The 13,885-nt window shown below is 55.1% G+C and overlaps 1 protein-coding gene across 1 annotated transcript; it reads right to left on the reverse strand.

The window, feature by feature from the left end:
* Nucleotides 1-258: 258 nt before the first annotated feature.
* FXYD6 (FXYD domain containing ion transport regulator 6) lies at nt 259-10,535 on the reverse strand. Its single transcript, XM_087703515.1, has 12 exons — nt 8,090-10,535; nt 7,124-7,191; nt 6,806-6,844; nt 6,631-6,705; nt 6,104-6,140; nt 5,956-6,005; nt 5,334-5,355; nt 1,702-1,970; nt 1,460-1,498; nt 748-822; nt 450-486; nt 259-362 (listed from the first exon to the last, which is right to left on the reverse strand). The coding sequence occupies exons 2-12, from the start codon at nt 7,182-7,184 to the stop codon at nt 338-340; spliced, it is 729 nt and encodes a 242-aa protein (XP_087559641.1). The 5' UTR covers nt 7,185-7,191; nt 8,090-10,535; the 3' UTR covers nt 259-337.
* Nucleotides 10,536-13,885: the final 3,350 nt, after the last annotated feature.

Here is a 13,885-nt window from a genome sequence, read left to right on the forward strand (position 1 = left end):
CCGCCCCAGTCGGAAAAAGGTCGCCGCCGCCGCCGCTGCCGCCCACTTGGGATGGCCACAATGATCAAGCGGAGCCGGTTTTCTCAGCTAAAACTCGACTTGGGAGGCGGCGCTTTATTTCACGGCCAGAGGCGGCGCGGCGGCAGCCAAGTGCGGCTTAGGCTCGTCGCTTCCTCGGATGCGCGCCCGGAGCCGCTTCCCATTCAGTCCTCGGAGGAAGATCTCTCGCTCCCGGCAGAGAAGAGGCTCCAGCCGCCGGCTAGGCCGCCCGCACTCCCTGTCGCCCTCCGAAAAGGAGCCGGAGGCCCGCAGAAAGGTGCGCTGGACAGAGCCGGGCTCACAGTCCGTTCACTTCGCCGGGTCTGGAGAGAAAGGGACCAGAGAGCAGCCGGAGATCAGGACAGTCCCCGGGCCCGAGAGGCTTGGCCAACGGGGCCAGGGCTACTCACCGTCGCTGCTGCTTCCCTCCGCAGCGGAACCGCCGACCTGCAACGCAAGAAGTTGGTGAAAGCTCGAGCCGCCGGGAGGGGCAGCTCTTGTGGGTTCAGCCTGGCCGCCCGAGGTCCTCCCCGTCGCCTGCTCCCGGGATCCCGCTGGAGCCTGACCCCGAGAGCGGAAAAGACGGCGACGGCGGCTCCCTCTTTCCTCGCAGGAAGGGCGAGCCAGGCGCTCCCGCCCGCTTTCCCGTCTCCTGGGAAAGGTCGCCAGGACCTCCTCCTCCGCGCCCCCTCCCTCCCCGCCGCTTACTGAAGACGATGGCGAGCCCGATCAGGAAGGCCGCCACGGCGAAGATGAGCCCCCCGTGGCGGACGGTCTCGTAGTCTGCGGAGAGAAGAAGAAGAAGAAGCGCTCGGCAGAGGCTTTGCGGCCCGGGGGGGGGGGGAGAGCCGGGGCGGCCCAGAGTTGACCTCTGGTTGGAGGGGGCAAGGAGCCGGCGCTAAGATTGCACGCGAGCGGCCGCCCCCCCGAAGGCCCCGTCTGGTTACTTCCCAAACAAGCCCTGAATCAAACAGACGGGGGGGGGGGGCGACGGGACTGAGCGGCAAGATGAGGCGAGAAGGGGCCAAAGCCTCGCTAGTCCTGGGAGAGGGCGGTTCGGAAAGCGGGACGGATGGGGAGGGCGTCCTTTTTAACGTTTATAGTCGTGTCGCTGTGTGTTGCCATATTTATTGATCTGTCTGATGTAAACGTGTTGTATTGTGCGTTGCTCAAAGGGAAGCGATGGAGAAAGGAAAGGAAATCAATATTTTGGGGCAGGACAAGTCTTCGTGGTGCTCGGTCCCTCTCAGGTCCCTTCTTATTATCCACAGTATGATTCCCCGGAGGCCTTTCGCGGACGGCTTGGTATTCGCGGACCGTCGTCCGGGCAGCGCAAGCCCGTCTGCGCCTCTGCCAGGGCGGCGGCGGCCAACTCCCTGCACCGCCCCATCCTGGCGTCCGCCCCTCCGCCCCTTCTTACCGTAAGAAAATAGGGATTTCTCGGTCTCCGGCAAATTTTCTGGCGGGAACGGGAGGAGAGAGAAGAAAGCAAATCAGAAGCCGGGCAGTGGCGGGCCTGGGCTTCCAAGGACGAGGCGCTGCGACCCGGGCTCGGCGCCTTTCGCGTGCGGCGTTCGAAATTTGCCAGCCGAGAAAATATGGCAGCCCAGAAATGAAACCGGCCACCCGCGCCCCGTGCGGCAACTACAAGGAAAGACGCACTTGCCACATCGGTGGGGGAGGAAGGAAGCGGTCCCATCGCGCCACCCGCTGGTTTAGCCCGCGTCCCTTGGGAGCGCTCCGATCTCGCTGCGGAAAGGACTGGAGAGCAACTGCGCGGGGCAATAAATAGAGGGCCCGCAACCGCCCAAAGCAAGCCCCCCTCCCGCGCCTGACCGAGGACGCCTCTTCTGGGGTTTTTCCAGCTCTCCAACGCCCTCGGCGCCTGTGGTCCAGAGCTGGTGCCCCCAGCGATCGGAACCCGGGCCTGCCTTTTGAAGGCAGAGTCCCATCTCTATTGGCCCTGGCATCTCCAAGCAGGCTGGCCTCCTCTGGCTTTCTGTTGGAGGAAAAGGGAGGGGGGCTAGTGGAGGGGGCAATTTCTCTCCAGCTGTGAAGAACCCGGACCACCTACCCTTTTCCAGGCTGACTGGATCAGATTTGGGCAGCCAGAGCAGCCGCCCCCCACGCACAGCGTAATGGGGAGCACAGAGGACAAACACCTCATTAAACATTAACCGGCTGCCCATAATGTTTATCCCAGTCACAAGGCAAAGCCTGGGGGAGGCTGCCCTCCTTTGGAAGGGCTCAGTCTCCTTGAAAACAAGGCGCAGGCTGAGGCCTATACCTCCCAAGGCTCCCCATTCTGTTCTGCTCCATCCTGCCACTGCTCCCATGGCTGCCCCAGAATTGGCCCCAGGAGGTTACAGGAGAGGCTCGGCTGCGGTGGAGGAAAACAAGGGGTCCAGTCTGGGTAGGAGAAGCCGACCTCCAGTCACTCCTGAATGAGCAGGTGGCTCAGTCCCGGTCTTTGGACACAGGTATTTCTGCCTGCATTGAGGCTGATCTGCGTCTCACAGGGTGGGGTGCTGAAGGCCACCTTCATTTGGGGAGCTTCCCCCCTCCCCATGGTGTCACATTGCAGCAGTCTGCATCTGGAAATGGTCTCTCTGTCAATGAAGCATCTGGGGCAGCCCAAAGGCAAACAGCTGGAGCTGCCTCCCATCCCAGAAGCCAAAGCATTCTCCCTCCCTCTCATGGAGAGGGAGGCAGTCAGAGGGGAGGACCAGCAGAGTCCTTGGCCCTTTCCTCTTGGTTGGCCCTTTCCTGGGGGACCCCATGGAGGGAGGTCCTGGGCAAGACTCCCATTCCAATGGAAGGCTTTTTGGCACAGGCTCCTGGCTTTAAATGTTTGCTGTAGAACGCAGAAAGGCTTAAAACAATTAGCTGTAAACCTGTTGGGTCCAGGCGCAGATACTGTTCCAAACAGTCTTTCCCTAGCAACCACGTCATGTGGTTTTTGAAGTTCTCAAACATGTTTATTTTTCCATCAGTTGTGATCCCCTAGATCATCTGCAATAATCCATCTAAATCTTTCAGGTGCCAGCAAAGGCTTTTTGATCTCCGGCTGCTGCTCTGACATTACAGGGAAACCCCTAAGGGAGACTAAAGCAACATGCACGACTTGGAAGCCAAGTTGAAGGATTTCCCCAAGGTCAACCAGAAACGCTCTCTGGCCATCATCAACCCATTCAGGGGAAGAACCTCCCTGGGGCCCTTCACTGGCTGCCCACCTGACCTTCCAATGGTGGAGATTCCACTCGCAGCCCCCACTCCTGGGGAGGTGCATTCGCCACCCCCTCCCTCCCTCCCCAGCCTTCTTTTTAGCACACAATCTGCGTCACAGACAGGAAATCTCCCCCCACCCACCCCACTTGGTATTTTGTCCAGGTTCTGTGGGGTTGGGTTCTCCGATGACAACCCATCCGAAGGGGGCAGCAGCCCCCCTCCCCCAAAGGCCACCCGACCTACGTTGGCCAGATATAAACAGCTGCTGCTTCCCAACCTTTGTGACTGGCAAGTGGGGCTGCCCCCTACTCGCAAATCTCACTATTTGTTCAGCCTTTCTCGATGATAAGAGAGCAGTCAGGTAGGTGGACGGGTGGACGGACAGGTGGGTAGGTAGGTAGGTAGCTGGATGGTGGGAGGGAGGGTAGGGGAGAGAGAGAGAGAGAGAGAAAACCAGTGCATTTTTCCTTTGCAAACAGGGAAAGGGCAGGGGCTGAAGGGACCGCGGGCAATGGAAGTGCAGAAGACCCCGCTCCTCCTTATTCACGGAGCCCTCCTAAGGAGCCCTCGTGCATTGCAGGAGAACACTGAGGCACTGAAATAGAAACAATATTTTATTTGATGCTTCTCTTGAACCGAGATACAGCACAGACACGTGGGAGTCCTTTATCATAGCCACACAGTAGGAGAGCCTACACCAAGTGAACGCACAACCATGGCTTGGGTTTTGGAGATACATTTGTACACAGATGTTTTCAATGGTTGTTACCTACTGCACACTACAGAGACAATAGAGTCACATGGCAATACAGAAGGTGTGGCAACCACAGCAAAGACAAGACTGGAGAGGAGGAGGAGGAGGAGGAAGGCTTGGCTCCTCTTCCACTCTCCTCATCTGGTGGCATCTGGCCAGGTGGCTTGAGATGAGAAGGAGCCAGCGGAGCCTTCTGCCTTGGGGGGCGGGGGGGAGTTCTAGGGCTGGGGAATGGGGCATTAAGGTTAGGCCAAACCCACTTCCTAAACTCATCTGGAAGAGCCTCGGCTCCTCTCTGGGCTTCCAATGGAAACTACCTTGGAACTGAATTTCTCATTCTTTCCTGTGCTGAATTCTCTTGCCAATTCTGCCAAGCACTTCAGAAGAAGAACACCAGGGCACCCAGAATCCTACAGGATGTTGTGTTGCAACATGCAGGGGTGTGAACCTGGCGGAACTAATGTCCTACCCAAAACAAGTCAATGGTAACGGGAATCACCTCACCCCACCCCACAACGGCCTCGCAAAAAAGTGAATGCCTGCCCCCCCACCCCTCTGCCAGCAGATCTCCAGCCCAGGAAAAGGGGACCCCGCCAGACTACCCTCTTAGCCTCCTGGGGAGCCAAGTGAAGACTTCTGAGAAGGGCCCCTCCCATTCCAGCTCCTTCCCTGGCTGGCTGGCGGCAGAGACACCGGGCACGGCCCATTGTGGCCTTGCTGACAAGCAGCTTCTGGAGGGACCTGGCCAGGAGAAGGGCCAGAGGGCGAGTGGAGGAGGAAGGCCGCTGCTGCCAAGGCTGAACGCCACCAAGGGGCCGGACTCCCTTTCCTCAGTCCAGTCCCTTCCCACAGGCATGGTCCTCCCCGCCTCTTGTTTCAGCTGTGCGGGGGGGGGGGGGGCAGCCTTTGTGCATATCAAGGCAGAAGCGGCCAGATCTTCACCTGGGAGGGTCAGAATATCAAGCAAGCATGGGGGGAAGGAGAGGGGGGGTCACAGAGGAGATTGTTGCACAAGGACGACATCAAGGCCACAACCATGGTAAAGACAGGTGGACGTTATGCAATCAGACAAGGATTTGGTAGAGAACAGTTAAGCAGAGGGCTGATTTTTCAGGGCACAGGCCAACATGGACACCAAAATGTCAACATTCCCTTAGAGGACCAGGGGGCATCACCTCCATGTCCCTTCATCATCTGGTCTGCCTTTGGAATGGACTGGTCCAGTGTCAGCTCTGCTTTGCTGAAGGAGAAGAAGAAGAAGAAAAAGAGACAGTGGCAGAACAGAAAGACCCCCTGCAGCAGGGGAAGGTACATCTGAAGATTTAAGACCACATCTAAAACAACAACAACAAGAGCCCCAGTTCACAAAGACTTGCCAACTCTTGAGAGAAAGCAAATGTCACTTTTCACGTCAATTTCAACAAAGGTTCCGGCTTCTTTGCCTTTGTCCACCCAGGGTTTCTCAGTCAGCTGCTCCTCTCTCCTTCCCAGGGCAGCCCCTGAATTCTTGGCAAGATTTGCTCCATTTCTGTCATTCAACAGCCACCCCCACCCACCCACCCACCCACCCACCCACCCTCTCCCCTTTCTGAAGACTCACCTGCACACCTTCCTTTCAGTTCTCTGCTTTTTCCGGTGCGGCTGGGGCGGCTGCAAAAGAAGACCTCTGGTGCTTTTCTCTCCCTCGGAGTCCCCATGGCCCATACAGGAGGGCCACTCCGGTGGGCCTGGCCCCCCCTTCCCAGACACAGGAAAGGGGAAGCTCCCTGAGGAGGCCAGGCCGCCCTCTGTGCAGGCTCCTCTCCTGCTCCAGCAAGCGGCACCGAGGGCAGCGGGGAAGGTGGAAGGCCGAATGAGCCCGGCAAACCCTTTGCCCCCTTCTGGGGCCAGAAACCCTCCCCCTGAATGGGGGCAGGGCCTGGCCAAAGCCTTACCGTTAGAAGCCACCAGGTTCTCCGCCTGCACCTCCTCATCACCGGGAGCCCTGCGGAGCAAGAGCAGAGAGGAGGCGTCACCCCCTTCCCACTCCCCAGGGGGGCAATGGGGAGAAGGGCAACCCGGAAGCAAAGCCGCCTCACCCACCTGGCCTTTGTGTTGAAGCTGCACCGGCATCGCCTGCCTGGGGGGAAAGACGTGGCACGGTGAGGCAAGAGGAGAGGTCTCCGGGTGGGGGTGGGGGGGACACTGGAGAAGCCTTGTCTGCCCATGACTCTCCGGGCATCCTGGGCATGTCTCCCACCGTAGCAGAGTAGGCCAGATGCTGAGCTGGGGGGGGGGGGGCTTGACAAAGCAGCTGCCTTGTGTACAAACCACTGGCCTCCCTCTGCCATGGGGCAAGGAAGAGCAAGCCTGCCATGAGCACCTCTTCAGCAAAGCCACGCTGGGCAGCTCCAGCCCAAGGGACGTAGCTGCTTCCCCTTTTCCCCCCTTTCTTCCGGTGTGGGCAGAAGGGGTAAGCTCTGCACCGCCTGGGCCCCCTCTTCTACCACAGCCTCCCCCCCCTCGGCCACAGTACCCGAGAGAGGCCGGCCATCGCCACGCGGCTTCCTCTCCTGCAGCAGGGAGGCCGGGCTCTTGGCATTCCTAGCCTTCATCCGGAGTTCACTTACTCAGAATGAGCAGGATCCCAAGCGTGAAGAAGACCACGGCAAAGGTCAGGCCGCCAATCCGCAGGGTCTGGTAGTCTAGGGGTGGGGGTGGGGGTGGGGGAGACCAAAGGGAAGTGAGGTTGCAGCAATGCTCAGAAATGTTGGAGAGGGTCAGATGGGGGAGTTTGTGTCTCACCATAGTTGAAGGGATCCTTTTCTTTCTCTTGCTCAGTCGCTGGAAAGAGAAAAGATCCGTAACGAGGCAGTTCTGTGGGCAGAGCAAGAGGGGAGCCACGTCCTCCTCCTCCCCCCTCTCCTCCTCTTCCTCCTCTGCAGGTGCCAACAAACGCAGCCAAAGAAGACCGAATCCTGGACCTCAACCTCTGTCCTGACTTCACAGGGCATGCAAGGAAACCACCCAAATCTATTCCTCCCCAGCAGTTGCCACAAGGGTAGGCTGAGGCACAGACCCTGATGAGACATCTCCCCCCTTCCCCCCCCAAGCTCTACATACCTTCTGCCAAGATCACCGGAACCAGGAAAGAGCAGAGAACGAGCAGGAGGCCTCCCATCATGGCTGTGCTGCAGGAGACAGAAAGAGAGTCCATCAGGCAGCCCGGGGGCCTGTTTCCTGGAGCCTAGTCAGGGGTCCTGGGCTCAGAATACCAGGGGGGCTTTCCAAAACCACCTCCCAACCCAGGCTGCACTTGGCATGTGGGGACCATGTTTTCAGATCACCTGCAGCTTGCAGAACTGTGATTTCGTGTCCGCACAGCTCACTTCTGAGCAATCTTCTCTGGCTAAGAAGCCGGCCTGGCTGGATCCTGACAAGACGGACTGGCTTGCAGCTCAGGCCGAGGCTCTTTGGCAGAGAATGCCAGGTCCAGGGAGAGCCCCCGGCCTTCCTCCCCTGCCCTTCATGTGGGCCACCAGGGTGTCTCCCCCGCCAGCCACCTCTCCTCACTTGCCCTCAACCTACAGACGTCTCCTGGCTCAGCAAGACAGGGAGCCAAACCTGAGCGCCCCCCCCCCCTTGAAGAGATTCCTACACGCAGACCCCCACCCAAGTTGTCTCTCAGCCCAGCAAGAAGCAGCTTCTCCAACTGCCTGCCTGCCTCTGGATCCCCACCCAAAAGACAGGGCACAGCTCAGCCCAGCAGCCGCTGCAATACAACCGAGGAAAGGCCGGCAGAAGGACCCCCGGGGGCTGCAGCAAGGCCTTCCCAAAGAGACCCCGGCCCCAAGGCAATTGCTGTCAAACCCCCAACACACACACACACACACACACACACACACACACACACACACACACACACGGGCTGCTTGAAGGGCCTGTGGCTGCCTGTGTCCTTGGCCTCCAAGCAGCATCCTCTGTGCAATGGGCCTGAACAGGCAGCAGCTCTCGGGCACCTTCCACAGGTGGTTATGGGGAACCCAGCAACAACCTTTAATTCCCTCCATTATTCTTCACCTGACCCACCTTCCCTGTTGCCCCTACAGCACGAGGGTCAGCAGGCAAGTCGATAGTTTGCATATATCAGCAAAGGAGAATATTTGCAGCTCAGGGTTGAAACGGTTCCTCTCTGAGCTCAGCTGTTTCCTGGCAGATGTCTCATTACTAGTAAGGAGGGGCATTTGCTTTCAGTTTATGTTCCAGTGCAGAGGCGTCAAACTCATGTCATCACGGCAGCGTCACGTGACTTTCCCCCCCCCCTGTGCTAAATCGGGAGGGGCGGGGCCAGCACGTGGCTCATCCAGGCTGCGGGCCGCAGGTTTCACCCGCTCTGTTCTAGCGGCTTTCCCTGGTCAGCGTTAGTTAGTGGGGAAAGTCTCACGAAGAGGGTTTGGCTGGGCTGCTTATTGTTGGCGTGTTTGATGGTTTCTTGATTGGGGTATTGCTTACTTGTTAGTCTGATGTTAACCTTGGAATTAATCCATCTGGATACTGATGGCTGGCGCAGAGGCTCTTCCAAAATGACACAAAGGAGTGGGTGAGCGTTTGATTGCTCTGGAACATTCCGTCAGGGGAGATGTTAATAAAAGTAGTCTTTAAAATTCATTAAAACCAATAACACCTAACTCACCTTGGGTGATACCAATAGCAACAGAACTTAAGATTTGCACACCGCCCCAGAGTGGTTTACAGCAGAGTCAGCCTATTTGCCCCCATTTTACAGGCCTCGGAAGGATGGAAAGCTGAGCCCATTTTGTGCCCTGTCAGGATTGAACTCCAGGCTGTGGGCAGAGTTTGCCTGTAATACTGCACATCTAACCACGATGCGCCCAGGGCTTGAGCCTTCCAAGCTGCTGCTTTTTTCCTTCCAGAAACCTTGGAGGAATCGTAGCTGGAGGCCCCCCCCCGGGCAGCTCATGTTGGACGCTCAGGAGGAAGCGGAGAGCCCTGCGTCACTGCAGAGTTTCTAGCAGAAAAACAGGGAATGCTTCTTTAAAACACGACTGTTTTAAAGCTAAAATTTTCAGAGGATGTTCTTATTTATGTCTTATTTGTTTGTCAGATTTCAGTACAACCCATCTTACTTTCATTTTTTTTTAACACAATACACAATTAATTTTTGGAATTTGCTATCATGAGGATCAGTCCTTGGATCAGTGGGTATCGGCCTACAGTGGCGTTTCTCAACCCCAGCAGCTTGAAACTCCTGGCTGGGGAATTCCTGGTGCTGAAGTCCATCCGCCTTAAAATTGCCCGGGTGGAGGAAAACTGGCCTACGTGATTTGCCTGGGGGCTGCCAAGCTTCCGGGGAGCACTGGTTGATGGACTCCATGGGCCAGATGTCCAATCCAGGAAGGTGCGACTTCTGTTCCGATGTGCATCTCAGCCTCCAAACGGCTCCCAGCAAGTATGAACCGCTCAGCTGCAACAGAATATTTGCGGGACCCTTTACGGTAATCCTTGAGGACCCCCAGAAGTGACCAGACCTTCGTCGACATCTTATTACAGATAGTCCTCGCTTAAAAACCCTGGTGGGACCAGAAACTCTTAATGCTAAGCAAAGAGGTGGCTATATGGGGAGTCAATGGCTGGGGCGGTGCTTTCCGGCATAAAAAAGGCAAGATGCCTTTTCTGCTTCTGTTTGCCTCCTACCCTGCTCCCCCCCCCCCCTTGGAGTGCTGGAATGCCCGGTTACTCTCTAGTGCACATCAAAAGTCATGCAATGTGCTGGCAGCCCATTCCTCTCTTGCAGACCCTTCCTCGGTCTGTTCCACAAGGGGAGAGAAACACAGTTTGGGTACTGAATGTAACACAAATCGTGAGACTGAGGGATGCTGGGAAGGTCATAAATGGTTGTAAATTGGGCATACATTTGTTTTTTCAGCACAACTCTCCAGTTGCCAAGTGCATGGTGTGTAAACAAGGACTACCTGCCATACGTAAATAAGGAGGTTTTGACTACACAAACAATGCTCAAAACAGAGTTCTGTGTCGCCTCCTTATTGAACACCAACCTTCATAGTTTTTGCTGAAAAACGTATGCAAAACCCCAAGATAATCCATACTCCGTTATGGGGGTAAGTTGGGCTAGTGATTCTGCTCGATGACAGGTGTGAGTCTGAGGGCTCCTCCCCTCTAAAAACCCCTGATTGCCACCATCAGAGTCTGTTCCTCAGGAGAAAGGCCTGGCAAGCCCAAGAGTCTAGAAAGGGCAACGGGGTAAATCCTAAAGACTTTGGCCTTTTATCAATTCATGGTCAGGGAAACAGAGCTCAGATTAAGAAAATGCAATGCCAGGAATAGTAAGAAATAAAATCACTTGAGAGCAAAGCATACAGTAACCCAGAGGCTGCAAAGAATCCAACGGCAACAGCACAGCATTTGCAGGCCAGGATGGCCTTCTCCACTAACCCTGGCCAGGAGTTCACCATCCAGGAGAGGAGAGCCACGTGCCCAGGAGGAGGCCAGGGAGGAAGCTGTGGTCTCCAGAAAACACCCATCTCCAATTGGAGACCACAACGCGGCGGACAAACTGTGTGGACAGACAAGATGGAAGGGGAACTTTTTATATTAGGGGAAAACGAAACAATGCAACCCATCGAAGAACCTCATCCCAAGAGTGAACTGTCACAATGGGGTCTCTTTTCAGTCTCTTGTCCCAATCCTAAAGAGATAATGGATTTGGGATTGCGCACAATCTTTGGTTATCTGTCCAAGAGAGGAAGTTTAAATAAATGTGGGGGATGAAGCATGACCATAAACTTAAACACACAAGTAATTACAACGGAATGACCGAAGCAAAGGAAATGTGTTTCCGAAAGGCTGAGTCCAAGCCCTGCTCTTCCATGGCCTGAAGCCAGCAGCTCACAGCAGAGCAGTGGAGGCCAAGGGCTTCTACTGTTGTCTATCTAGAATCTCTTTGGAAGACCATAAGATGGAAGTTCCTATCACCTTGTAGAACCACAGATGCCACTTGATCAGTTAAAGGTAAATTCAGGTGAAAGTCCTCCAAAATCTGAGAAGTTTTCTGAGAAAACTTGGACTAGAAAAAAAGATGAGCATATGAAGGGATAAATGTGATTGTGTAAGTATCACAAAAGACTTTATGTAGAAGATTGAAGACTTGAATCTTGTTGTTCAAATGGAAGCAGCTGGAGGCGGGGGGGGTGGTAGAGATGGGTGCACTTGCAAGGAAATCTATTCATCTCAGAGCAGAAACTCCTCCAGCGAGGCTTAGTTGTTGTGCAAACTTTGTCCAGATTACAGGAAGAGACACCAAGATGCACCTGAAATCTGGGGCAGGCTGGGGGACAGTGGGCAGGAGGCCTTCCAGAATGTTCTCTCTAGACATGGTTAAGAGAGGATCTGGTAGCAACATTCTAATACCTGATAGGCAGAATCTGGGCTGCTTTGTCTCTGGTGGGGCAGCAGGCAGGACGGTCTCCAAAGGATGAAAACTGCAGGATGGAAGGCAGATTGCGGTCTTTCCTGGGGTCATCCCAGAAGAAGACCCCTGCCTGGTCTATGCTGGGAGAAAATCAGGAGTCTGATAGCAGCTTTTCCAAATAACAAATTTAATTAAAAGGCAGAAGTTTTTATCAGCTGCCCCTCACTTCATCAGAGCCACAGATGCATGAGGGGAGTTCTTTATTTATCCGTTTTTAGCACCACTCCTGGATGGGGAGTTGCAAGCCAAGAAGCCCAGCACCCCCTGAATTAAGAACCAGGCAGAAGGAAGCCTGGAAGGAGGAGGGGTCTCTGCCTCACCCCAGTCCCTGCTGCGGACCTTGCCCCCCTGCCCAGAAGGATGTTGGAGCAGGTGGAGAACCGTCAGTGCTGCACCATCGTTGTGCTGCTCAGGTGACCCCTCGGGCCAAAACCTGAGTGCAGCCTGGAGGTCTGGTAATCCCAAGCAGACTCCAGAACCTCACAGAAGCTGCAGGTTGCCCTAAATGGCCCCTTCTTTCCAGCGATGCACTGACCCATTAGGATCAGTCTAGAACCCCACATCCAGCGTTACGCCTTTAGCCTCATAAATGAAACATCAGACGGGTTCCCCTTGGCATACCAGAGTTCTTAATCATTAAGAAATCTCTCCTCAGCTGTTTTACACGTTCCTTTTTCTTCATCTGTCCTCTAGAATAGGCAGGTAGAAAACATCTATTTGCTTCCTCGCCTGCTAAGAAAATTGACAATTCACCTCAACAACAGGGCTGCAAATCACCTGTCAGGTCCCAAAGAATAAATGCCTTTTCTAAGCACAGAGGCCCTGCTGAGCTGCCCCAGGGGTCGGGAGGTGGGGCCCGAGACCTCCAGCGTGGTCTAGGTAGCTTATCCACCCTTAGGAGGCGTGGGAGGCACGCGCCAGGGAAGAGGCTTCTGAATGAAGGCAAATGTAGCAGTCCCAGGATAATGTTGCAGGATCCAATCCGAGGCAGTGACTGGGAACAAAGGTTTTGGGCTCGTGCTGGAACCATCCTCAGGGAACTCAGAAAAGCCACACACAACCAGGCCCCCTGGAGGAATAAATCTTTAGTCCCGGTGACCAACTCAGGTCGGATCCTGCCGAAGGAGCCAAAACCAACCGGGAGAAGCATTTTCAGGGTCTTGGAGCTACTTCAGGGGACAGGAGACTCCATTGCAGGAGTCCTAGCAAGCGGGAGAAGAAGGCCTCCTTCTCCAGCAGCAGCTGCTTGGCCTCCGTGATCCTACCCCGCCCAAGGCCAGAAGGAAGAACAAGAGCAAGGTGTTTTTTCTCACGGCCACAGAGTCCACTCTTTTAGCCATCCCTGCCCCCACTGAGAGCCATTCTGGTCTAATGGCTAAGGCACTACTAGGCTGGCAAACAAGGGACTGAGTTCTAGTCCAGCCTTCATCATGAAAGCCAGCTAGGTGACTTTGGGCGAATCCCTCTCTCTCAGTCCAACTCACCTCACAGGCGGTTCTGGTGGAAAAAAATAGGAGGAAGGTATGTTGGATAAGTTCGTCATCTTGAGTGATTTGTAAAAATATTTGAACAAATAAAATCAGGATACAAATTGATGAATTAATTAATTAATCTCCCCTCCCATGTTGTAAAAGTCAGCAAAGCACCTTACATGCTGATCATTCAGGCACCAAAATCCTCATCAGCAGTTTCTGTCCCCATTTTCACGAATTGACAGGACAGATAGCGAGGCCACAAGGAAAGGCCTCATCCAGATAACTTTCTCCCCCCAGAGCGCAAAGAGATCACGGCCCTAGAACAGTGAGGGTTAACCTTTTCGGCACCAAGTGCTGGAACAGGAACATGTGCGTGTGTGCATGTGCTAGTATGCGTGTGTGCAGCACAGCACTGAAACCCTGAAGAGAGCAGCTGGCCAGCTGCACTTCCCGGTTCCGTTGCGCGCCTGCACACGTGGCCAGCTGCTCTCTTCTGGGTTTCGTCGTGCACATGTGCGAAGACCAGCTGGCTGGTGCAGATGCGCGCGACGGAATCTGGAAGTGCAGCTGGCAACGGTACGTGTGCCCACAGAGAGAGCTGTGTGTGCTACCTCTGGCATGTGTGCCACAGGTTCGCCATCACGGGCCTAGAACAAATGTTCACCTTGAGAAGCAACCATGGGCCACCAGCTCAAGACCAAAGCAAAATGCCCCCTACTGCTTTGTTAACCTCGATTGGCCTAAGCCAGCCGGTGGACTGAGATCTTTGAGCGTACTGAACCATGGGAGGTGAAGAATAGCAATATAGCAATAGCAGTAGACTTATATACCGCTTCATAGGGCTTTCAGCCCTCTCTAAGCGGTTTACAGAGAGTCAGCATATTGCCCCCAACAATCCGG

This window comes from Thamnophis sirtalis, unplaced genomic scaffold (genome assembly GCF_051295495.1).
Source record: "Thamnophis sirtalis isolate CommonGarterSnake01/CBP01778 unplaced genomic scaffold, rThaSir2_p1.2 scaffold_2, whole genome shotgun sequence".
Classification (NCBI taxonomy): domain Eukaryota; kingdom Metazoa; phylum Chordata; class Lepidosauria; order Squamata; family Natricidae; genus Thamnophis; species Thamnophis sirtalis.

What these genes read in the sequence shown, in the direction of transcription:
- FXYD6 (XM_087703515.1), bottom strand. Translation starts at nt 7,184, where the DNA reads ATGATGGGAGGCCTCCTGCTCGTTCTCTGCTCTTTCCTGGTTCCGGTG. An exon ending in GAAATCCCTATTTTCTTACG is followed by an intron (nt 823 to 1,459) that starts GTAAGAAGGGGC and finishes TTCTCTCCGCAG; the next exon opens with ACTACGAGACCGTCCGCCAC. An exon ending in GGAGGGAAGCAGCAGCGACG is followed by an intron (nt 363 to 449) that starts GTGAGTAGCCCT and finishes CTTTCTCTCCAG; the next exon opens with ACCCGGCGAAGTGAACGGAC.